Raw genomic sequence first — 25232 nt, 5'->3', positions numbered from 1 at the left:
GGTGTGTGTGTATGGCGGTGTGTGCATATGTGTGTGTGTGTGGGGGGGGTGGTATGTGTGGTGTGTAGTGTGTGTGTGTCTGTGTAGTGCATATGTGTGGTGTGTGTATGGTGTGTGTGATGTGTGTATATGTGTGGTGTGTGTATGTGCATGGTGTGTGTGATGTGTGTGGTGTGGTGTGTTGTATGTGTGGTGTGTAGTGTGTGGTGTGTAGTGTGTGGTGTGTGTGTGTGTCCGTGTAGTGTATATGTGTGGTGTGTGTATGTGTATGGTGTGTGATGTGTGTGGTGTGGTGTGTTGTATGTTTGGTGTGTAATGTGTGGTGTGTGGTGTGTGGTGTGTGGTGTGTGTGTTTGTCCATCCGTGTAGTGTATATGTGTGGTGTGTGTGATGTGTGTGGTGTGATGTGTTGTATGTTTGGTGTGTAGTGTGTGGTGTGTGGTGTGTGGTGTGTGTGTTTGTCCGTCCGTGTAGTGTATATGTGTGGTGTGTGTATGTGTATGGTGTGTGTGATGTGTGTGGTGTGGTGTGTTGTATGTGTGGTGTGTAGTGTGTGGGTGTGTGTGTGTGTGTGTGTCCGTGTAGTGTATATGTGTGGTGTGTGTATGGGTATGGTGTGTGTGATGTGTGTATATGTGTGGTGTGTCGTTTGTGTGTGGTGTGTGTATGTGTATGGTGTGTGATGTGTATGGTGTGGTGTGGTGTATGTGTGGTGTGTAGTGTGTGTGGTGTGTGTGTGTGTCCATGTAGTATATATGTGTGGTGTGTGTATGTGCATGGTGTGTGTGATGTGTGTGGTGTGGTGTGTTGTATGTGTGGTGTGTAGTATGGTATGTGTGTGTGTATGGTGTGTGATGTGTGTGGTGTGGTGTGTTGTATGTGTGGTGTGTAGTGTGGTGTGGTGTGTGTGTGTGTGTGTGTATGTGTGGTGTGTGTATGTGCATGGTGTGTGTGATGTGTGTGGTGTGGTGTGTAGTGTGGTGTGTGTATGTGCATGTGTGTGTGTGTGTGTGTGTGTACTCCGTTAGAACAATGAGGAGGGGAGGATCTGGACACTCCTGTAAAAACCTCTGACAGGAGTAAGAGAACTGCGTTTTTCAATGAAGGACGTTCCCAGTTAGCATGTGGAGACAAGTAACATCACCAAGAAGGAGTGAGGGTGCTAGCTCCGCCCACTTACGGGAGCGCTGGCTGCTTACACTGGCTGCTCCGGGGATGTCCCTCAGCTCACGGTCCGTCTGCAGGAACGAAGTCCTGAGGTTCCCCACCGCTCCTCCTCCCAGTCTCTTCTCGCCTCCTGTGGCAGCCATTTCAGAAATAATTCCACGGTGAGGGTTATCAGGGCAGAAATGCATCAGTCGCTTTTCATGTGCTTGAAACCATAGCTTTCCTTGCATCGTCCCTGGAAACTGCGGAGACCCTGTGGGGATGCTTCCAGATCTGGGCTTACATTCAAAGGGAAAACTGGCCGTTAAACAGTAGAATGATTTGGCTTTGGGTTCAGAACTGCAGAAACTTACAAGCTACTGAAGCATCACAAAACACCCGAGAGACTCACTCGAGTTCCACAAATCTATATTCCTTCCCACTTCAGGGCTGGGACTGCATTTCCCTGTGGCCTCGGAGTGCGTCACTGTAGCCCTGACGACAGGGAGCCACTGACTGGAAACAGGGAGGGCCGCCCAGCACCGCGGATGGGGGCGCCCAGGGCCGGGGAACCTCCGTGCTCTCCACACGCAATCTGACCGGAGCTCCTCGTGGTGGACAATTCACATCCCCCCCGGCCGGCAGGTTTTCTCAGGCAGGATCAGCGTGTGCAAACAAACCGCCACAGGATGCGGCAGGTCAGAGGATGCGTGACCAAGCTTCACGGCTCCGTGGCATCTCAGACGGTTTTGGACTGAGGTTATAGTCTCTGGCTGTGAAAGAATATGTCTGACTTCCCACCGTGGGTAATAAAAGGGTGTTTAAGTTTACATAATTAAATAGAAATATGTGTAATAATGACACAGAAAATTGGAAAACAGGCATGATTTCCCACCATGTTTCTGAGTTTCTCCTTTTGGTCTTGCACTAAATTTTTTTCATATTTATGTGTTTCTAGGGTTTGCAGTTCGAAGTCAATAATACCATCTTTTATTCTGAAGTAAATAATAATAATCTTCCCAAAAACACTCTAAAAAGAATTCCCAGCGTGTACAGACATCCTGAGAGCAACTGTGTCGGTATCTGGTCACTGTCCGATTCGTCATCCAGTGTTCAAACACGGCAGCCAGGAGTTGAGCCTGATTCCTCCAGGAGCCATTTTATAAACCGCCGTGGCTACCGTGTTCCCGGCTAATGAGGATCCATGTGACCCCAGTTCTCTCCCATCTCTGGGGGAGCATACACAGAGCGGAAGTCGCTGTGCTGTTGGGCGGGGTCTTCATAGCCTGGCTTCAGAAACCAGGCCAAGACCAGCATCTGACTGTCAGCACGACGCCAGCTGGCTCCTGCAGGGACTCCTGGTTGCCCCGAAAAAGTCCAAATGCTTTGCACCAAGGCCACCCTCACTCTGCCCCGCTTCCTCGGCACGTTCGCTCCCACCCGTGCTTTCCGACATAAAGGCGCCAGATGGCTCCCTCTTGAGAAAGTCAACACTAATTCATGGTTTTAAATTGTCGTGAAGCCCTTGCTAGGCACCAAGCTCTGTTCAGCACTGGAAGTTCATCAGTGCACAAAACAGACAAAAATGCCGGCTACATGGACCTCAGATTCCAATGGAGAGAGAAAGACAGCAAATAAATGATTCGTTCAGAATGTCTCTTTTCCCATCAGCACTCTCACCTATGGCCACCTGTTTGAAATAATTATCAAAAAATAAATCAGCCCTAGCCAGTTGGCTCAGTGGCTAGAGCGTGGGCCAATGAACTAAAGGGTTGTGAACTTGATTCTGGTCAAGTGCACGACCTCAGTTTCACCTTGATCCCTGGCCCGGTCGTGGTGTGTTCGGGAGGCAACCAATCGATGTGTCTCTCTCATATTGATGTTTCTCTCTCTCTCCCCCTCCCTTCCACTCTCTCTAAAAAAAAAAAAAAAAAAAAAAAAAAAAAAAAAAAAAAGGAAAAAATGTCCTTGGGTGAGGATTAACAAAAATATATAAATAAACAAGTAAATTGTAACTTTTATGTTGATATAAAATAAACACATTAAAGATTTTATTCCATTCAATCAGGGGGGTGCCATGTGCATGTTATAACTGATTCAAAAGAGAATCCAAAAAGTAGACCCAAACTTTACAAAAAAGAAAAACACGACGTCGTCTTTGGGAGAAGTCACCAGAGCCGGTGGCTGAGTCTCACTCTCTGAGACATATCAACGACTTCGACTTTGGATAAACGGCAACTTAGCTCTGACTTCATCAAGATCCCAAACAGTTGTTTTTTGTTTGCTGTTTGTTTTAAAAAGGAGATTGCCCTTGCTGAAGTGGTGGCCTCATCCAGGCAGTTGAAGAACAAAATCTGCCATTTCCCAGAGAAGGAATTCTCCCTCAAGGCAGTAGCAGCTAAATCTTGCCTGAGTTTGCAGCCTGCCCGCGGGCCCTGCACACTTCCCTCTAAGACTGCAGTGTGCATCCACTCTTGCCTCCTCTCCTTGGTGACCGAAATTGACCCTGTTCGCCACCCTAGACCTTCACATGAGGGCCTTCACATTACCTGTGCTCAGGAGCCTGCCATCTACTGGTGGAAACAGAGAAATACCCTGGCGGAAGGTTTTCCCTCCAGAAAAATAAAATAAAAATAAAATAAAATATAAAATAAAATAAAATAAAATAAAAACACCACTTGAGAATACAACTCTAGGGTTAATTGTATAATAGTAAACTCATATTTGTCTGAAGTTATGACTACTTTACAAATCACTTTTAAAATAGTGGAGTGAATCATAAGCCAGGAGTCAGAACATCTTCCTTCTATGCCCCAGTTCTGCCATTATTGACTTATGGTTCTGTTACAATTCCTTACCCTTTCTTTCGGAAGTTGGGCTCCCCTCTCTTTAAGGCAATAAGACTGTCTTTGATGTTCCCAAATCTTTGTTATTTTCAATACATTTTATAATTCTAATTCTATATGGCATTTGAAGAACTCTTCCATCAAGAAACTTCCAGAACAAAAAGAAAAATCACTTCAAATATTTTTAAAAGCTGTTTTGTAATAATTTTTAAGAGAAATTTGCAAACCAAATAAAATAAACTTTTTTAAAACCTTGTATCTTGCAGACATAGAACTAATTGATGGGAACTGCATGTGGCACATTTTTCTTCATTAGGAAAGAGGGATTTCAGATATTGGGAGATATCTGGGAATTTAATAATTGGCCTCAAAAAGCGGAGTCCCTCCCTACTTCTGCAGCTGGTGTGACATCATATCAAATGGCCTCTGAGGTCCCTTCCTTTTTCCTTTTATAAGACTGTAAGTTTTGTTAGTGTAAAAGTTTTTCTGGTTACAAATCTTCCTTCTGTGACATTTTATCATACTTATAACATAAAATAACGAATGTCCTATCTATAGTAATTTATTTTCCTTAGTTCATACTTTCGCATAGAAATATAGGGTGTCCCAAAAAATGTACACACACTGTAACAACTGAGAGCTCAATTTTGAAAATGAAATGTATTTTAATAAGCACTTTTTTATAATTATTCCAAGTGTGTGAACACGTTTGGGGGGACATCCTATAGTATTCTCAGCATAATAACGTCATTTATTATTTCTACTGGCGAAGTTTTCATCCTCAGTTCATGCAATCGCCATGCAACAGGTCCTGGGATCTCTGCCATCAACATAGAAAAAAAATTAAAAATAGGAACTGTTTGGAGGGGCGAAGAAAGCACTGTAAAGCTACCGAGTTTTAAAACATGTGAATTCAAAAAGGTGTCATTTCTTCAGGTTGTTGAACGACTGCGGCCGCGGGGTGGGCAGGGGCCGGAGGGCGGCGCTGGCGGACGCGCCTCGCCCTCTCCCGGCCCCGGGCCCGGGCAGTGCTGCTGCCGCGGGGAGCAAACCGGCGCCAACGACCGTCTCCGAGGTCCGGGCGCGGCCACACCTCGGGCTCCGTCCCGGGGCTGCGGAGCGGGAGGCGGACCCCCTGCGCGTGAGGAGCGCGTCTTCCTACCCAGACGAGCTCCGCGCTTCAGCTCCGGCCCCGCGGAAACCCCGTGAGCTCCCGTGCGGGCGCGCGGTGCCGCCGGGGGAGGCGGGACCTGCCCCCCAGCCCCGGGCCGGCGGGCGCCGAGCTCGGAGAGGCCCTCCGCCCCCACCGGCGGGGCTCCGCCCGGGCAGAGAGGACGTTGTTGGGGCCGAACTCTGCCGACTGATCTGAACGCGGTGACCGCCGAAGGGGCCCGGAGGCGCCCGCTCCCAGCGAGGGGGCAGCCGGGAGCAGCGTGGCTGTGCCCGCGGGGCCCGAGGCGCCGGCCTCCGCCGCGTGCTCGCCCGCAGCCCGGCCCTGCGGGGCCCTGGGCCCGGCCCGGAGGAGCCCGTCCCCGCCTGGCGGGCCGAGTGGACGCGCAGGAGCAGGTGACCGGCCCGGAGTGGCCCCGGCCGGACGTCCACCTGTGACCGCGCACGGGTGAGGACCAGCCCGGGAGCCGCGCTGAGCTCAGCATCCGGGACCGCTCACCCGCCCACTGCCCGCACAGCCAGGCCAATCAGCTGCCGGCCGCTGGGCGGGCCGAGCCCGCTGCCGCTGTGATTGGATGCGCGGTCTCAGCCCCTCCCACGAGCTGTGGCTTCCCAGAAGGCGGCCATTCACTGAAGATATCTTACTGAAATGCGCATTTTATTTAATATAAGTATACTTTGGAACAGAAAAAAATGAGTTGGATACTTCTATAATAGTGTGATGCATGAGCTCTGTAACACCCTAAAAAATAATTAGCCAACACCGGTTTGGCTCAGTGGATGGAGCGTCGGCCTGCGGACTGAAGGGTCCCGGGTTCGATTCCGGTCAAGGGCATGTACCTTGGTTGTGGGCACATCCCTGATGGGGGGTGTGCAGGAGGCAGCTGATCGATGTTTCTCTCTCATCGATGTTTCTGACTCTCTGTCCCTCTCCCTTCCTCTCTGTAAAAAATCAATAAAATATATTTAAAAGATAAAAAATAAATAATTAATGTGCCCTAGCCGGTTAGGCTCCGTGTATAGAGCGCCGGCCTGCGGACTGAAGGGTCCGGGTTGAATTCAGGTCAAGGGCACATGCCTGGGTTGCGAGCTAGGTCCCCAGTAGGGGGCGTGCAGGGGACAGCCAATCAGATTTCCCTCTCATCATTGATGTTTCTATTTCTCTCTTCCTGTCCCTTCCTCTCTGAAATCAATAAAAATATATTTTAAAAAGTTTATTTTAAAAATAATAATTAATGTTATAAATCAGAATTTCTCAAATAATGTTCCAAAGAATACCACTTCTTCAGGTTGTCGAGGCCTGAAGTGCCCGAGCAGAGGCAGCCACTGGCCAGTCGGGTGTTTGGAAAACACCGTTTCCAGGTTAGCCAAGGACTTCTCAGAGACTCCACTCGGTGATGCTCACTCTGTGTCCAAGGGGACCTACTTACTACCTATTGCCTCTCCCAAACCTGTTTGTTCACGGGCTTTTCACCCCCACCCGCCCCCTTTCACAGAACACCTCGAGATGTGGTAAGTCTCTGTGAATCAAGGTGGTCGTGAAACCAGGCTGTGAAGTAACAGGTGAAAAGATGAAGTAATTTGCTTGCATTAGTGATGAGACCAACGATGTTTGGAGATGGGGAACAGCAGGGCTCCTGATGTCTTAAAAAGTCTCTGACATAAGCAACTGGAAGCCCCGTTTAAACTCTGATGTGACATTTCCCAAATGAAAAATGTCCAGTTAAGATGAAGCAGACGACAATTGCTGTGATGTTGTGGTGACCTCTTGTGGCCCAAAACCAAAATGACCTTTTGAAAAATGAATGCTGGTACCATGAGCATCAAATATCTTGGAGCTTAAGTATCCTGTTCCATGCTCACCCAAACGGCCATCGGTGTTCTCTCTTCGGGCTGGTGCCAGGGGACTCCTCACCTCATGTATTTCTGTAATGGTTGGATTTTTGCAAAAAGCATGCTTTGCTCAGTTGAGCAGAAAATAAAACAATAAAGACAGAACAAAATATAAAATACAGGAAGAAGTAATCATCTTGCTTGCTCGGGCAATTATTCATTTATCTGCAAGTCAGAATAGAAAATTTGGGTAAAAGTGTTACCGGAAAGGGGACCAGGACGGAGCGGTCGGCCCCGAGCCGCTGGTGGTGTGTGGGTTCTTGAATTTGTATAGAAAAGATTTCACAATATGAGTCCAGGTGACAGTGAGCACACATTTCTTAAAGCTGGGACAGGGAAACAAGGGAGGGTGTGGGACAGAAGACGCAACAGGGGCCTAGGCAGAGCTGCTGTGGCTCAGAAAGGCTAAGGGAGAGAAGTGAGGCAAGGCACGCTGCTGTCAGAATGGTCATGGGAGCCGCTGGCTTTCAGGGTCCTTCTCTGGGAAGTCAGAGAAAGGGCGCCTTGGAGACAGGTCGGGGTTAGCCCGGACCAGCTGCTACTGCCCATTGCTCCCCTTGTTGCAAGTCTCATGGGCCCCTGGAGTTTAGGAGGTGCACGACTCAGGGGGAAGAAAAGGGGAGGAGAAAGGCAGGGGCGTGATCCAGGGTCCTTTGTTTTGAGCGTTTTAAAGGCTGGGAGTTTAGGGGCCTCAGGGGAGACCTCAGTACAATATTCATCAGTGTTCCAGGTGCCCTTTCAAGGCTGCGGTCTCCACTGATGGCCAGCACCAGGGCAGGGTCAGATCATCGCAGCCTGCCCTGGCTTCGCCCACCTGGTTCTGCTGCTTTTCTGGGCCTGGAGCTGAAAGGCACCTGAGGCCTAGATGTTACCTCCAGGGAGGTGACTTTCTGCATCTGCTGGAAATTGCGCCGCCACTCTGGTTCAGCTGTCTGCCTGCTTTCCCCATCCACTTGCCAAGGAATTTTTCTACCTTCTTACCAGGCTGCCTCAAGAATACTAACTAATGACCTCAAGCTTATGAAATAAACAGTCCTCCTAGGATTCTGAACTCTTTACCTGCTCTTTATAGCGATACCTGTGTAAATATTATGAGTGGCGATTGATTCTTTCCTGATAGGATTAAGAACTGTTGCTGTTAGAGCAGGTTTTGTTTCCAGAAATGAAACAGGGTCACTGAAGAACAAGGAGACATGTACTATCCCAGGCCCGAGTATAATTAATAGCATATAAAAGCAAAACTATTATTTTGTTAAAGTACAAAAGGTGAACCATCAGGGCAAACAGCACATGGCCAGTCACTGGCGGCTCAAGTTCACAGCCAGCACCTGAACTGCTCTGCCATCTCTTCAGGAAGAAGAAATTATTAAGGGATCTTTCAGACTGAATTCTCCCAGATCAGCAAGGTGCCGAGTCCCATCCTCACCTCAAACCTCAGCATCCTCCTGCCGAAGGCCCGGAAGCCGCGATTCCCAGCACCATCACAGGCTCCCGGTCTGTGAGAAGCAAGAGAAAGCAGGTGTCCCCCAGCCCCGGTAACGAGAATTGGGGAGGGGAGGCACCCCAGGTTTGCCTGGAGCGCCAGCCTGAGCCACCCCTGCTTTCTGGTTTCCTCACTGAATGCACTCGGATCCGGCTGGTTTCTTAAACATGCACAGGAGTTGGTTCATGTGCTCTGACCAGTTCTCTGGGGAGGGCTTCCCTTGGGCTGGTGTCGGCGGTGTGTTCTGTCTGTCAGAAAAGCTAAGTGCCGGAGAAGGTAAGGAAAGGTGACCTGGGCCTACCACCAAGCCCTGCAGTGCTGAGCGAGACTGCTCCCAGCCCCTGCTGCAGTGTGCCCCACCCTGCCTCCGCCCGTGGGGCTCACCCAGCCCCCCTCACTGCAGATACTGGTCTTGTGGTCAGCAGTTCAGATAAGAGCAGGGCAAAGACACTAAGCCAGGTACAGAAGGTCACCAGGATGGACAAGCCATTGTAGGGGGGACCTCGCCCCCAGGGTGACCTTTCCTCCCCTACCATGTGGCAGGTCATGCAGTTCGGTCCCCTGACCTTCCCTCCCTAGAGATAACACCTAGGCCTCAGTTGTATGTCAGCTCCAGGCCCAGAGAAGCAGCAATACCAGCCACGGCTGACGTCAGGACCGGCCGCATTGGACAGTGACCCCCTGCCCAGGTGCGGCCAACCCATCAGTGGAGACCACACCCTGAAAGGACACACGGGAAAGCTGCTGAGTGTTCTACTGAGGTCTTCCCCGGGACGGTCCCTAACGGTAAACTAAAGCATCAGCATTTTGTTCCCCCAGTGAACCTGCATCGGGGGTGGTCCTCACAGAGCTGACATTAAACACGCCAAAGCGAAGGCGGGACTTACATGCACCCTGGGCAAGGATTCACAACGGATGGGAAGGGTTCTTGGAAAACAATCCAGCATAAAGGGGTCCCGCTTCCAGGTCTAACTACTACCTTATACGAATTAGAGGCGACAGAGCAGTAAGTTAACTGACACCTCAGGATGGAATCAGCACATTCCAAACCGTGGGAAACGGGGGACAATGACCCAGTCACTTCCACAGCAGGCAGCGGGGAGGAGAGGCTCCCATGCAAGGACGCGAAGGGACATAGGAACCCAACCAAGCGTAAAACCAACAAAATTTATGTCGAAAAAGTTTGGACTTTGACGGTATATTTAATATTACAAGGAATAACTTGATTGCAATAGGATTGTGATGACATTGTAGAAGAATCTTTATCTTTTAGGGATACCTACTGAAATGGTTATGGATAAAACTATAGGATATCTTGGTGTTACTTGACAATTATTCAGGGTGGGGAAGAGGAGGGCAAGGTCAAAGGTCAGGGGTTCGAAAACTATGACTCAGAGGACAAGGGTGGCCACCACCTGTTTTTGTAAATAAAGTTTTATTGAAACACAGTCTCGCTCATTCATTTACATGTGGCCGAGTGGACTGGTTGCTACAGAGACTGAGCCTTTCCAGAGAAAGCCTGCTGATGCCGCAAAGCTGACCCAACGTGGCCTGAGCGATGGTTACTGAATCTAGGCAATGGATTTGTGCGGTTAGTCTGGTATTGTTTCCTTTTGTGTACGTCTGAAATGACTCCTAACAAAGAAATTTAAAACAAAAACTAACAAACAGGAAGAACTGGATTAGGATTCTTCAGTCTGCCTGCTCCCAATTCCCCATCAGGGCACATGCCCAGGTTGCAGGCTCAAACCCCAGTGTGGGGAGAGCAGGAGGCAGCCAATCAATGATTCTCTCTCATCATTGATGTTTCTGCCTCCCCCTTCCTCTATCTAAAATCAATAAAAGCATACTTAAAAATTAAAAAGCAGCCCTCTCTGCCCTGGCGGGGTGGCTCAGAGGTGAGAGTGCCAGCCTTGTCCCGGTTCCATTCAAGGGGTCAAGGGCACATACCTGGGTTGCAGGTTCCATTCCTTTCCCGACCCCCGGCTGGGGCAGGTGTGGAAGGCAACCAATTGTGTCTCTCTCAAATAGATGTTTCTCTCCCCCACCTCCCACTCGATAAAAATCAATGGGAAAAATAAATATCCTCACTCTTTGGGTGAGGATTTTTTTTTTAAAAAAGGCCCTCGCCTGGCCGGTGTTGCTCAGTGGTTGGGTGTCGACCTATGAAGCAGGAGGTCACAGTTCAATTCCCATCAGGCACATGACCAGGTTGTGGGCTCGATCCCCAGGGGGGTGGGGGGTGCAGGAGGCAGCCCATCAATGATTCTCTCTCATCACTGATGTTTCTATCTTGCCCTTTCTCTCTAAAATCAATTTTCCAAAAGGCCCTCTCTTTCTTCACATTGCTAGTCCTGAAGAAATTGAGGACAAAGCTCCGCTGGGGGAGGGATGTTTACAAAACATTCCGGTGTTTTCCCTTTCCTGGAACAGCTGGGGCCCGCCCCGCCCCTCACCCCACCCCCTCCGGGGGGCCTCCTGGGCTGATGGGTCATCAGCTTATTCACTGTTGCCATCAACACCACTGGCCTCTGCCCAAAGGCACTGACACCGGAGAAAACTAGTCACAAAGACCCCGCTGTCCGGGCAGGCGCTTCCCGGTGACTCCTGTGCCGCCAGCGCGTTCCCAGACCGCGAGGCTCCGTGGCTCCCAGACGCTGCTCCCCGGAACCCTCTGACCCGACCCTCGGACCGTCCCCATGCTGGGAAGCGCCGAGCTGAGCTTCAATGTGGACCACGGCTACCTGGAGGGGCTGGTGCGAGGCTGCAAGGCCGGCCTCCTGACCCAGCAGGACTACCTCAACCTGGTCCAGTGCGAGACCCTGGAGGGTGAGCTGATCCCGCCGGGAGGGGTGAGGGAAGGGATGCGGGAAGGGCTGCCGCGGGCCACCGGGGAGGGCGGGTCCCAGCCCCAGCCCAGAGCAGGTCTTCCTCCAGGGCCCGGACCTCAGGGCCCTGAGCTGGGACCAGGAGGCAGTTCTTCTCCGCGTTCAGGATCCTCGGCGTGAAGTTTGCCTTCCTTTCACGATGCGCGCAGGCACTTTCACCAGTGGGAAGGCAGTGTGTTCAGACGCTGGCGCAGGCCTGGTGTTTGAGATACCACGGTGCTCCCTGTTCAAACCCGGAGGGTCTGCCCCCTTCAGCCAGCTACCCACTGCCTGGCACAATGTCGCACGTCTTCAGGCACCTTGCTAACTGTACTTTGGAATCCTACCTGCTTTTAGTCCGGGCATCTATAGATGTTATCTGGATAAAGACATCCCCAACTTGCCCAGGGATCTATGGCAAACAACAAACAACAAAAAAGCTAAGAGCCTCAGCCTGGAGAACTGCACTCTCTCCCCAGTTTCCCAGCTTGTACTGAGGGAGAGTGTCTCTGACGCTTACAAATAGCCAGCGGCCTGCGGTGAGCCGGCGGGCGGGCCTGCAGGTGCCGGGGAGACCTGGGGCTCTCCTTTAGAAAGTGCGATGGCCACGCCACTGGGTCCAGTTGTTTGGAGAAATAAATGAGGTGTATGTGGGAGAATGTTGTCAGAACCTGGAAACTCTCTGCAAATGGAAATTATCTGTTTTGAAACCAGGGGATTGAGGTCTGGTCGACATAAAAAGCTGTACATGTTTATTGTAGACAACTCAGTGAGTTCAGAGATAAGTGTGCACCTGTGAAACCACCACCACCTCTGCCACAACCCGCCCCTCACCCCACACCCCCCCCCCCATCATCAGCATCATTAGTATCGCTATTATTGTTGGGGCTAACTACAGGCTCTGTGCTGTGCTGTAGATCCCCACGACCTGCTCCTCTTGTGAAACCGAAACTTTCTGCCCTTTGACACCTCCCAGTCCCCCCTCTCCGGAGACTATCTCTAAGCTACAATATCTTCAAAACCGTATCAAATAAATCTCATGGTGCAGTATTTTTATTCTTAAAAACAGCTACTCACTCATTTTGAAACATGCTTATAAAATCAGTACTGGATGTGTCCATAAGAAGGTGCTTTAAAACTTCCAGATCATTCTAGAAAAAGCAAGAAATCTGTAAGGATCCAGACTGCAAAGCGGAAGAAGGTGAAGGTGACTTTGCAGGCAACTCGCGGGGGGTGGGGGGGGGAGAGGGGGGCTGAGGGGCCTGAGGTCGGTCACTGTGGGTGGTCTGACCAGTCGGGCGGTGGAGGCCCAGCCGCCCATAAGCGATGCACCATCTCCTTTCATGGCGATGGACACAGCCAGGAGAAGCTCCCAGATGCTAACTAATGCTGTTGGCTACAAAAATAAACATGATCCCAACTCCTAGTCACGTCAGCATGTTATATGAGGAGGTGGGGGACTGAGGAGTCTCGTATCAAAAATCTGCATAAATTGAGGTAGAAAAAAATTAATGGACCTGACAGAATGAGAGCTTCTGAGATAAGTCATTTGAATAAATTCTATTTAGTTTTCAGTCAAACTTTCAAATGGGCTAAGAAATGCAAATTTAAACTCAAATACAGAAATGTCTTCAGGTCTATGGCCATACCACCCTGAACGCGCCAGATCTCGTCTGATCTCGGAAGCTAAGCAGGGTCGGGCCTGGTTAGTACTTGGATGGGAGAAATGTCTTCAGGGTACACAACTAGGCATTGGCAGCTCACCAAGGAATGCCAAGAGGAACCGCCCGCGGCTCCAGCTGGGGGAGAAGGGAAGGCTGCACACGGCAGACCTGAAGAGTGACCTTCTGAGTGAAGTGCACACGGCTGCACACGGCTGCACACGCAGAACGCCCATTGGTGGCGGGAAGGACCCGAAGTGATCCCGTAGAGCCGCACGTGCGGGCCTCTACGTCCTCCGCGGCTGCTTGTCTTAGCACCTCATGGGTCTCTCTTTCCTTCCCCCGAATAGTATATTTCCAACCGTTTTTGCACAACTATGTTTGAATCCATGCCAATCGACTCTTTGCGGCACCCAGGAATATCAATGTGACACGAAACTGGGTCGTGAGTGCTGAGAAGGTCAGTCTAAACACGATAAGGGGTTCACGTCCTGGGCTCGGAGCCGAGGACCAGAGGCCGTGACTAACCTGCCCCTCCTGCCGTCCTCAGGATGGAGGACAGGAGGGCTGCGTGCATAGTTCACTAGCATGTCTGCTCTGAGCTGAGTTAGGATCCAAGACCAGGGCCCGCTTGCTCACAGCTCCATTGGACATAGCAACTGCCTGCCCGCCTCGCCTGGCTGTGTCTCGCGCTGTGGGTTGTAAGTAACGTGAATGGCAGTGCACCTGTTGCATCTGAGAGAACGCAGCCGCCTGCCCAGCCTCCCTATCGGATAGACGTTAAGGACTTTGGGATTTGTTTGCTTTTGCACACAACATGCACATAAAATGATGGATAAACAGGAGTGGGGGTGCAGCATCACAAGAGTACTGTGTGCCGAAGCAGACACTTTCTAGAAGAGAAAAGCTAACTTGGCAAAGATAAGTCCTCTCATCTTTAAAAAAGGAAGTGTCTGATATATGCATATTGTTGTTTTTTATTGATTTCAGAGGAAGGGAGAGGGAGAGAGAGAGAAACATCAGTGATGTGAGAGAAACATCAATTGGCTGCCTCCTGCACGCCCCCTATTGGGGATGGAGCCCACAACCCGGGCATATGCCCTGACTGAGAATCGCACCTTGAGCTCCTGGTTCATGGGTCCACGCTCAACCACTGAGCCACAGTGGCCAGGCCTCAGCATATTGTTTTCAAACCACTTGCAAGAAGCACATACGGTTTCCGGTGGCTCGGCAGAGAGGAAAGGAAGGTTGTCAGACAAGCCTTGGAGTCCTGGTGTTCATGTTTGTGCAGAACTGTGTGCGTGTGGTCAGAGCACTCATCTGTTCCAGGCTGCCCTGAGGGACGGAGCGGAGCCGCCTCGGGGCCTCTGACTCAGCCCCTGCAGGGGCAGGAGAGGGAAGCTGGGCCGGGTCTGCTTGGAGGCTGCGTTCTTTACCAGAGACTTGAACCAACTAGTAACGGCGAAGGGGCGTGAATGACCGATCCCCTTGTCCTGTTGGACCTCACTCTTCGCAGCCCGGGCCCTCCGCGCCTCCGCTGGCTCCACGGCGCTCCCGGAGGTCAGGGGCCTGGCCTGCCCTCCAAGGCCGGTGCCCGCGGCGGCTCCTCGGACTAAGCTGCGCAGGAGCCCCTCACGGCTTTTCAGGCCGCGCTGCTGTTTTCATCCGACTGATTTTTAAATTATACGTAAGACTTGCAAACATCCTTTCCTCTTCAAAGAAGACAAGGTGGCACAATGAATGCTGCAGAGCTCTAGGATTTAGTAATAAGTCTTTTCTAAAACAAACAGGCGTGGTGAGAGGAGGCGACCAGCCGTCACAGGACGCGGTCCTGTCCTGTTTGGAAGGGACTGAGAGGGGCAGGTTAAATCTCACTAACAGTGACGTCCCTCGAAGCGGCACGACCTTCATTCCTTCTCAGCGGTGCCTTCACGTGGCAGTTAGTCAACAACCCCTGCCTAGTAAGCTCTTTCTCCTGCAGCCAAGGACGTGCAGACAGAAAAGGAATGGTCCCTGCCCTGGTGGGGTTGTTCGGTGAGAGCGTCCTCAGATAGGCCAAGGTTGTGGGTTCGATCCCTGGTCAGGGCACATACAAGAATCAACCAATGAATGCATAAACAAGTGAAACAACAAACCTCTCTCTCTCTCTCTCTCTCTCTCTCTCTCTCTCTCTCTCTCTCTCTCTATCAAATAGATAAATTAAAAAAAAATTAAAAAGGTATAGTCCATGCCCTAAAAGGGCTTTCATGCTAGAGAAGAAAATAAAACCCCGGAAATGCCGTCTCCCTGGCCTACGTCCGGTTTCCAGGGCGATCACAGATTTCTGAGGATGTTTTGTAGATTGAATCGTAAGAGTTCCCGGGGCTCCCCGAGGAACCTGACAGCGCATCTACAACAAGAATTACTCTCTGCTAGACTCTTGAATTCCTGAAATAATTCTCCCATTTCATGGTTATGGTTAGTGGTGTTTGAGATATGATTCCAAACGTGGGCGACAGTAGGTTGGAGAATGCCCATGCGCGGTGGGTGGGGCGGGGAGTTGAGCTGGGGAGATGTTCTGGGCCGCAGGAAAGTCACTGGATTACTGATAAGGAGAAATAAAGCGTGTGGGGGATGGAGCCAGCGGCTCCGAGACTGGAATGCCTGGAGATAAGGCTGGAATTTAGGCCGGAGAAGGTGGAGGGGCCTTGAGGGTCTGATTGCGGGGCTTTGAGATGCTGAAGGAGCGTCAAACACTTGCTGTGACACCAGGAGCGGGTTATTTCTCTGGCCTCCGCGTTTCCGCTCTGAGATGGGTTATTGTTAAGGTTAAGAGACAATGTCTGTTAAAACCGTCCGGTCTGTGAAGAGTCCGTTAGGAGGTGGCCACAGTGCCGGGCGGCCGGGGTTCTGAACCACAGGTGGGAGGCTGGGACCCAGGCATCACGGAAACGCAGGCGATGCGGGGCGGGCGGTGAGACGCCAAAGAGGGCGACACTTCATCGCTGTAAGAGGACGGTAAAAGAGCGAACACGGGAAGACGTGGCTTTTATAGACAATGATATACATTTTAAAATCAGAGTAATTGTAAGACATGATGGTCAATTCCAATATTTTGGTTGGAAAAAATTCTGGTTTAGAGAGTAAAAACCACAGTTCTTAGCCAACTGAGTCACATCACTTTGGTGTAGAGGCCACAAGTGAGAAGAAAAAGGAACTAATATTACGGTGGCTTCTACACACTGGCTCCTCTCCGCCATCTGGTGTAATCCTCACCGCACCCCCAAAGCCTGGGTCCCACACCCACTTGTAGAGGAAGACACTGCCGAGGGTCGGGGACCCAGGGCCTGCGCAGAGGGCACCCCGAACAGGTGCCCTGGAGGGGCTGCCTTGACCTCGCCCACCTGGCGAGCGGGTCTGCGTGCTTAGTGAGGCCCAGACAGGAAGCTGCCAGAAGACAGACAACAAACTCCGTTTCCTGAAACTGATCTGCCCAGGGAATTAATAGATGACCACGCAGCCCTGGTCCTTGTCCTGTCTCAGTTGTGATCAGGCAATTCCTGACCCAGGGACTGAGCCCAGAGACCCATTTTCCACTGTGACCCGTAACCTGCATGCCCCTGCACACGCCTGCACACATGTGTGCACACCACACACCTCTGCACACCTGTAAGCCCCTGCACATGCCTGCATGCACACGCACACACACACGCACACGCGCACACATCTCTGTGTCCCATGCTCTGGTATTTGTTATGGAGCCTAATCGAGGCCTTTTTTCTATTGCTATAATCCGATTTAATTGACAGTGATCCCACAGGTTGGACATTTTTCATGTCCTCATTTGTATAAAAAAGAAAAACCCCGCCACTTGTTGCGCAGCTTCTCTGGGTGAAGAAGCCGTGAATTTCCAAGTGCGCTGTGCGTCCCTGGGCGCCGTCCTCGGGCCGGGGGCTCTGGGGGCCATCACCAGATTCACTGGCAGAGGCTTTCACGCCTGCAGTTAAGAAGCCTGTTTATTTAAAAAAAAAAAAAAGAGTTCCCTGAAAGAGAAGAATCCACACAGCAAAATAGGAAACTGAATCACAGGAAAATCTGAGAAAGAACAATATACATTGACCTGAGACAGTTACTGATCAAGTTACTATGATTCAAGACTAAAGAAGGAATTCTTTAGACATTCGGGCAAAAGTAAGTCATTTTCAGGAGAGACGGAAGAAAACTGCCCTAACCCTTGGCCATGTACCAGCAGGTGCCAGGGGAATGTCCAGCGTCCTGAGGAAAGGAAGTGTCCCCGGGCATGGCCAAGTCATATTTACAATAGTGAGATCAGTAGCTATTCCAGTCTCCGGAGCTCAGGGCCCTTCCTGGAAGAATCTCTTGGCCATGAGATAGAGCCAGCCCAGGCCTCAGCACGGAAGAAGCTCCTGTGAGGACTGCAATGAAGACACCCAACCCGCCTGAGGGTGAGAGCAGTGGCTGGAAAGCTGTGAGCGCTGGGCAGGCAGAAGTAAGAGCTGACGGAATCGGAAACTGGGACGAGGAGAGGAAGAGAGCGCACTGTGCTGACTGCCTCTTCTCGTGGTACGTGAGCAAGGAGTGCTTTCTAAAATTAAAATGTACAGAAAGATTAAAAAAGAAGCCTGTTACTCCAAATCATGTCTCCACAGCGTCTGATTCCTCACGTACCTACTCGATGAGCACTTGGGGAAAGACGGAGCGGACCCATCGTGAACACTGTAAATCTGCGTGGAGGCATTGCGGTTATTGGTGGCCCATCGTGGCCCGGGCCGCCTGGGAGTCCTGCGATGCTCTTAGCGTCTGCGTGCAAGTGTGCCTGGGCCGGCGTGGCGCCCTCGAGCTCCGCGAGGCATTTAGTTTCAGGGTCTCCCTGGTGGCCCGAAGGTTTGCGAGTTGTTTTGCTTAAAAGAAACGTGTCACATGAGCAAATGTCACGGTTTCTGCAGAAATGCCCTGTGTCCCTTCCTTGGCCAACAGTCCTCACACGGAGCATGCAGACTGTCAAATGATAGGAAGATCTGAAATAAAAGACAAACGAGACATGGCCCCCCAAAAAGTGTATTTTTAAATTAATTAAATAGGTAATTGAGCAAGTAAATTCTGCAGCCAGACAAACAGCATTTCCGACGCATAACCTCCTCCAGATCCCGAGGAGGGGCCCTGGCCACTGAACAGAATCGCTTGTTTAAGCGTCACTGCTGCCTCCCACTGGCCACCCCCACCAGCCACCCCCACCAGCCACCCCCACCAGCCGCGCCCCCCATGGCTTCTGTGTCCTCAGGAGAGAGGTGCCTGCCAGCCCTGCTTGGAACACCCCTGCTCGCTCTCTGGCTCGTTTCTCACTCCCCTTCTCCCTGAAGCTCTGGCGACAGGGGCTGCGGTGGCCCGGCCGCCTGCACTGGCTCACGGCGCCCTTCCTCTCGCTCCTGCGGGCACCGAGGCGCCGGGGCGTGGCGGCCTCCCTGGCACGTTCCTCAGCCAGGGTCCTGGTGTTAGTCGCTGAACCCTGATGGGCCCTCTGTTTGTGGTGCCTCGTCCCCATCAGACTGCGTTTCCTGGGGGACGAGGAGTCCGTGTGGAGCGCACAGGAGCTATTTCATCAGCGCCGCGTGCCGTCCCCTGCGCCCCAGGATGCGACAGAAGCCCGGCTGCGGGCCAGACGGTGCCAAAGACGGTCTGGTCTTCAGACCCTAATAACACGTAAATCCGGGTGCGAGGCTGCGCCAGGGTAGCGGCTGTGGGTTAACCGCTTAAGCCTGAAGCGCCTTGGGACAGGGGCTGTGCTAGAAGTGTCCTCAGGGAACTGGAAATTCAGACGAGTGAGAGCAAGTGATTCTGCCGAGAATTCCGGCCGCGCAGGACAATGGACAACCTGATTGAACGGGTTGGCAATAAAATACAGATTCTAAGCGGCTCTGGAGTCAGATGAGCCTGGTTTAGAATTCGTTTATCACCTTGATCTTGAGTCAATTATTAACCTCTCTGAGCATCAGCCTTATCTGCAAACATCATTCCTACCTCCTAGGCTCGCCATTAAGTGAGCTAATACACGCCTAGTACATACTAAGCCCTCAGTCACCGGTAGCTACTGTGTCAATGTTGAAGGATCCGTTATAATGGGCAAATCTGGGGGAAGCTGGGGGCTCCTGGAGAGGGTGGGGTCAGCATTAGCCAAAGTAAGGAGGCTGGGGAACGCCTTATGAGGAGGAAGCACAGTAAGTGGAATTGAATTCAATAACCTGCCGGCCAAGAGCATTGATCAAAGGCTGCTGGCCTGGGCCTGGGGAAACGATTGATTTCAGGGTCAGGAGACCCTGGTTCGAGCTATGCCCCTCCTCCCCCCACCCCCATCTAACTGTGCCCGTTAGCCCCAAGCTCGGGGTCCTCATCTGTAACGAGGGTGCCTCCCGCACCGCTGGCCCCTGTCACTGAGGAATGTCTCTTTTCCACCATGTTGGGCTGGACCCCCAGTTCCTTCTCAACAGTTTGCCGAGCTATTTCCGGCTCCAGGAAGCTCCTCGCCATCTCTCACCGGGTGGTCGTTAGTGTTCTCCGGCCGCGCTAAAAATCCTGGACTCCTAGGTCATAGAACATGTGGCTGTACCAGAATACCCATATCGATATTGAATTGTTGGTTGCTTTAGAGAAATCCACTTGTCTAAATCATACATAGACCTCAGGCTGGGGTCTGTAAGGTAATAATAATTAACGTGCATCAGCGTAAAGCTTGCGTGAATTCAGTGACGGTTGTAAAGCCTGTTCATGTGTGTTCAAACGCTAACCCGCTCTGGGGTTTCGTTGGATTTCAGATCTGAAAGTTCACCTGCAGACCACTGATTACGGCAACTTCTTGGCTAATGAAACGAATCCTCTCACTGTTTCCAAAATCGACACGGAGATGAGGAAGAAGCTGTGCAGGGAGTTTGAGTATTTCCGGAATCACTCCCTGGAGCCGCTGAGCACGTTCTTCACCTACATGACGTGAGTGGCGGCGGGAGCCCTGCGGGCCCTGGCGCACGGCGGGGGTTCTAGGCCTTTCCTGTGGCTCTCACGTGCGAATGCATGCCAGCCTCAGCCACTGAGGAGCTCAGGGGCCGCACCCACTGTGAGAAAACAGACCTCACGTATTAACCTTGTGATTGCGGGGGGTGGCCTCCGGATACAGCGTGCTTTCCGTTTTCTCTTTTCAAACCCCCAGTGGAGCTGGTGGTGAAAGTGTCTGTGCTGTGGGGACTGGCGGTGACACCATGTGACATTTGTGAGCCACTTGTGGTGGCGCTGAAACATCACAGATTGTTCTTCAGGCCACAGCTGGCCGTCCAGGTCCCCTCACAATGGATAAGGCGCCCCAGCGCAGTCAGGAGTGTCTGTGTTTACCCTTCTCTGTCACCAGTGGTCCCAGTCTTTCAATGCAGAGGCCCTTCACTCTAAAAAATGCTGAGCCCGGTCGGTGTGGCTCGGTGGTTGAGCATCAACCTATGAACCAGGTCACAGTTGGATTCCCGGTCAGGGCACATGCCCAGATTTCAGGCTCAATTCCCAGTAGGGAGTGTGCAGGAGGCAGCTGATCAATGATTCTCTCTCATCATTGATGTTTCTCTCTCTCCCTCTCCCCTCCTCTCTGAAATCAATAAAAATATATTTTAAACAAAAATATATATATATATATATACTGGAGGCCCGGTGCACGAAATTTGTGCAGGGGAGGGGGGCCCTCAGCCCGGACTGCACCCTTTCCAATCCAGGACCCCTCAGGGGATGTCCAACTGCCGGTTTCAGCCCAATGCCTGTGGGATCGGGCCTAAACCAGCAATTGTGGGATCGGGCCTAAACCGGCAGCCGGACATCCCTCTTGCAATCTGGGACCACTGGCTCCTAACCGCTCACCTGCCTGCCTACCTGATAGCCCCTAACCGTCTCTGCCTCGGCCCCCACACCCAGGACCCAGGCTTCCCTCCCTCTGGCTGGCCGCAGACACTGGGACGTGGGGGGGGGGGGCCCTCAGCCCGGCCTGCCCCCCCTCACAGTCCAGGAGCCCTCAGGGGATGTCCTACTGATGGCCTCGGGGAGCGGGCCTAAGCCACAGTCTGGCCTCCCTCTGTGGGAGATGACCAGGCTGATCAGGGGAAGGTGCACCCCCATCACCCCAGCCACTGCTGCTGCCTCTGACCTCCCTCTGGAGGAGGCACCGCCCCCATCACCCCTCTGCTGCTGCCACTGCTGGCCTCCTTGGTGGCCTGCCCTTGGCCCTTGCAGCCGTCATGGCTGCCTGCCTTTGGCCCTCACAGCCACTGTGGCTTTGTCCAGACGGACATCTGGAAGACGTCTGGTCTAATTAGCATATTACCCTTTTATTTAAATACTAGAGACCCGGTGCACGAAATTCGTGCACAGCAGGGAGGGGGGCATGGGAAGGTGTTGTCCCTCAGCCCAGCCTGCAGTCTCTCCAATCTGGGACCCCTCAAGGGACCTTCATTTTTTCCTTCAAGAGTGTGGTAGAAAAACCCTAGATCACCTTCTTGGATTCTTATAACCCAAATTACCAAGAACACTGCAAGTGGTGGCCTACAGGGAGCTTAGCCAATGAGTTGTCAGAAAAGGTATTTACTCTCAAAATGGTTTGGCTCAGTGGATAGACCGGGGGCCTGCAGACTGAAGGGTCCCAGGTTTGATTCCTGTTAAGGGCATGTACCTTGGTTGGAGGCATATCCCCAGTAAGGAGTGTGCAGGAGGCAGCTAATGGATGTTTCTCTCTCATTGATGTTTCCGACTGTCTATCCCTCTCCCCTCTTCTCTGTAAAAAAAAAATCAATAAAATATATATATTTTTAAAAAGGTGCATCCTCTGCAGCTCATGCAGCCCCTGGGTTGTGTCCACTGGGCTAGGGGCGTGTCCCTGCCACCCGGTGGTGGCTGCCGGGGTCTCCGCACACCCCAGAGGCCAGCAGCCATCCCCCTGTGGAGGCCGCTGGGCTGGGGGCGTGGAAACGAACTGCCACTTGGTGCTGGAGCTTGGAAAGCCTCTGGGGTGGGGCGGGAACATCCCCATCTCCAAATGCCCCGAGGCCAGCAGCCAGCCCCACCATGGGCCCCAGGCTCGAAGCTTGCAGGGACCCTGGGCAGCACACAGCAATGGCCTCCAGGGTCTCGGCACACCCCAGAGGCCAGCAGCCAGCCCCCGGTCCTGGGCGCCTGGCTGGGGGCGTGACCCCAAACTGCTGCTTCGTGCAGGAGCCTTTGCAAGCGGCTGGGGGCGGGGTGGGAACATCCCCGTGTCGCTATAGCGACGTGGGGATGTTCCCGTCCCGCCCAGTGGCTTGGCGCCTACACCCATAGGCTCTGAGTGGCCAGGGGGCGTTCTGGGGCCCCTGCCGCTCAGGACCTAAGCGCAGGCCTACAGGCTAGGAGTGGCCTGGGTCCGGAGGATGTTTCCGGGACCCAGGCCGCTCAGCGCCCGCATATGCAAATTAACCACCATCTTGTTCGCTCTGATTGGCTGTGGGCATAGCGAAGGTGCGGTCAATTTGCATGTTTCTCTTTTATAAGGTAGGATATACATATATATTAGCCCTAGCCAGTTTGGCTCGGTGGATAAAGGGTCGGCCTGCAGTCAAGGCCACATGCCTGGGTTGCAGGCTCCATCCGCAGTGGGGGGTGTGCAGGAGGCAGTGGATTAAAGATTCTCTCTCATCACTGATGTTTCTATCTCTCTCTCCCTTTCCCTACCTCTTTGAAATCAATAAAAATATGTTAAAATTTAAAAAATTAAAATCAAAAAATATATTTTTTTTAAATAAATAAAATTTTAAAAAATGTTGAGCTTGTACACAATAGTAAATGGTGCTTTTATTAATCCAGTTAATAAATTATATCCAGTACTCAAAACTTTGGTCCCCTCCAGCAGGCAAGCTGGGCACAAGGGTCGGCAGAAGCTGGTCTGTGTTGCATATTGCAATGTAGACGCCCTTACAATGTTATGAATACGAGGCCAGGCCCTAGACTGGCTCAGAAAGGCATAAAATGAAAATGTCCCTCTATTCCTCCTGTCCCCCTTCCCCACTCAGCTCCTCCCGCCAAGAGTGACCACTTCTCATTTTCTTAAGCACTTTTCCAGGAAAACATTTACATTTGTATATTTATACTGACACACACTCAGCCCGCCCGCCCCCGCATTCCAAACCCATGCAGTGCAATCAGATGCCTCTGCAATTCCCCCACCTAATGTTCCTCACAACGATCCTTGCAGTAACTGCACAGGATTCCGTGTTTGGTGTGTATCATGACTCAACTGACCAGTCATCTATTCACAAACAGTTTATTACTGTGTCCTTGAATTCGTTTCCAAGCCAAATTTCTGCCAGTGGAAGTAGTGAATCAAAGGAATGGCTTTTTTTTGTTTAAATTTGCTAAATTGTACTCAACAAAAGCAGCCTCCATTGGTGCTCCCTACGCAGTGCATGGGGAAGCCTGTCACTCACACTGTTACCAACACTGGACATTGTCTTTTTTTTTAAGATCTTTTTATTGATTTTTAGAGAGAGGGAAAAGGAGAGAGAGAGAGCAACATCGCTATGAGAAGCACAACATCGCTATGAGATGCACAACATCCATCAGCTGCCTCCTGCACGCCCCTCCCGGGGATCAAGCCCAAAACCTGGGCTCATGCCCTGACCCAGAATCCAACTGGGAACCTTCTGGTGCACAGGACGATGCCCAGCCGGCTGAGCCACACCAGCCAGGACTCGCACATTCTCAATTAATTGCCCATCTAATCGGTTTAAAAATTGTATCTCTTTGCTTTAATTTATATCTCTTAGCAAAACTGAGCATCATTTCAATTTATTAGTTATCTGTATTTGCTACCTGACCATTTTTTGTGGGAATATTCAGCATTTTGGGGTTGACATGTAAGAGGTCCTTGTAAGTGAAGAAAGTTAACCCTTCATCATATATGTTCCAAAGTTATTTCCTCCGTTTGATAGAATTTAACTTTTACACCTTTTTGCTGTAGAAAATTGAATATTTTTAATGAGCTATAACCATCATTCTTTTCATCTCTTGACTCCTGATTATTGTATCCTGCACAGGAAGGCCTTCCCCACTCTAAATCCATTAATCCACGTGTCTCTTCTTCCACTCACGTATTGTTGATGCTTCATTCTTTACGTCTAAGACTTTGGCTCATCTGGAATGTGCTTTGGTGGAAAGAACGAGACCTGGGCTGCAGTTACGTTCCCCCCAGAAGCTCTGCAGCTGTCTGCTGTTTCTGTGAATAAGTGAGAAGACATGACCGCAGTCCGAGGAGGCAGCAGGGGCAGGCGTGTCCCACATGGTCTGGGCCGGGCCCCTGGTCTGTGACATGGGCCCTCCCGTCAGCACTGGGCCAGGACGTGACTCACGGGAGACACAGCCGCCGGCCTTTCACAGGAATCCACAAACAGACAGTGATTGGGGATAAAGACTAGGTATGAGGTGGGTCTGACTCGGGTCTTTAGAGGACGCCGCAGGTGGACAGAGCTGGGGACCAGAGAAGGCTGAGCGTCTGGGCTGAAGCCTCGAGTGCGATGAGTGATGGGTCCGTCTGGCTGCAAAAAGGGAGGGAGACACGGCGAAGGGAGGCTGGAGACGCAAATGCAGGCCAGCTTAAGGACAGCCTCCAACGCCGGCGAAGGCAGTTGGGCTGTATCACATCAGAGGGTGTCTTCATGCGTGTGTGTCTGGGTGTTGGTATCTGCCAGACCTTCCTTACATGTGACAGTCTAAGCAGAAACCCACCTGTAAAGGGGCGAAAGCAGAGGCCAGGGGTGCTCTCAGGACTCCCCCTGCCGTGCCGGTGAGCGGATAGTGCTGGACTCCGTCAGACCCGACTCCCTGGCCATCACCACGTCGCCTGCAGTGCCTCCAGCACAGACATCGTCATGGGTCCTTATGGAGATGTTGAAAGTCCCACGCAGTGTGACAAGATGGCCCTGGCCACGTGGGAGGAGAAATGATGAAGTCCCGGCATTGCCTGGATATGACTATGCCGAGCCCTGCGTGTGCTCTACCCAGAATCTTGCTAAAACCTCCTGACCAGGCTTTCTTGGTTCTTATTGCCTTTTTAAGGATGAAGAAACTAAAACCTTGCGGTAACTTGCTGGGGCCACAGATCGAACAAGCGGAGGCG

The 25232-nt window shown here is 51.7% G+C and overlaps 1 protein-coding gene across 1 annotated transcript in view; it reads left to right on the top strand.

The window, feature by feature from the left end:
* Window positions 1-11237: 11237 nt before the first annotated feature.
* Window positions 11238-25232, top strand: part of ATP6V0D2 (ATPase H+ transporting V0 subunit d2) — a 32024-nt gene continuing 18029 nt past the window's right edge. The window contains exons 1-2 of the mRNA XM_008160367.3: window positions 11238-11367; window positions 19876-20047. Of these exons, the coding sequence (XP_008158589.2) occupies window positions 11238-11367; window positions 19876-20047 (302 nt within the window). The remainder of the gene's footprint in view (window positions 11368-19875; window positions 20048-25232) is intronic.

This window comes from Eptesicus fuscus, chromosome 19 (assembly GCF_027574615.1).
Source record: "Eptesicus fuscus isolate TK198812 chromosome 19, DD_ASM_mEF_20220401, whole genome shotgun sequence".
NCBI classification, from domain to species: domain Eukaryota; kingdom Metazoa; phylum Chordata; class Mammalia; order Chiroptera; family Vespertilionidae; genus Eptesicus; species Eptesicus fuscus.
The sequence above is the reverse complement of the archived record's forward strand: the minus strand, read 5'-3'. Positions and strand labels throughout refer to the sequence as shown.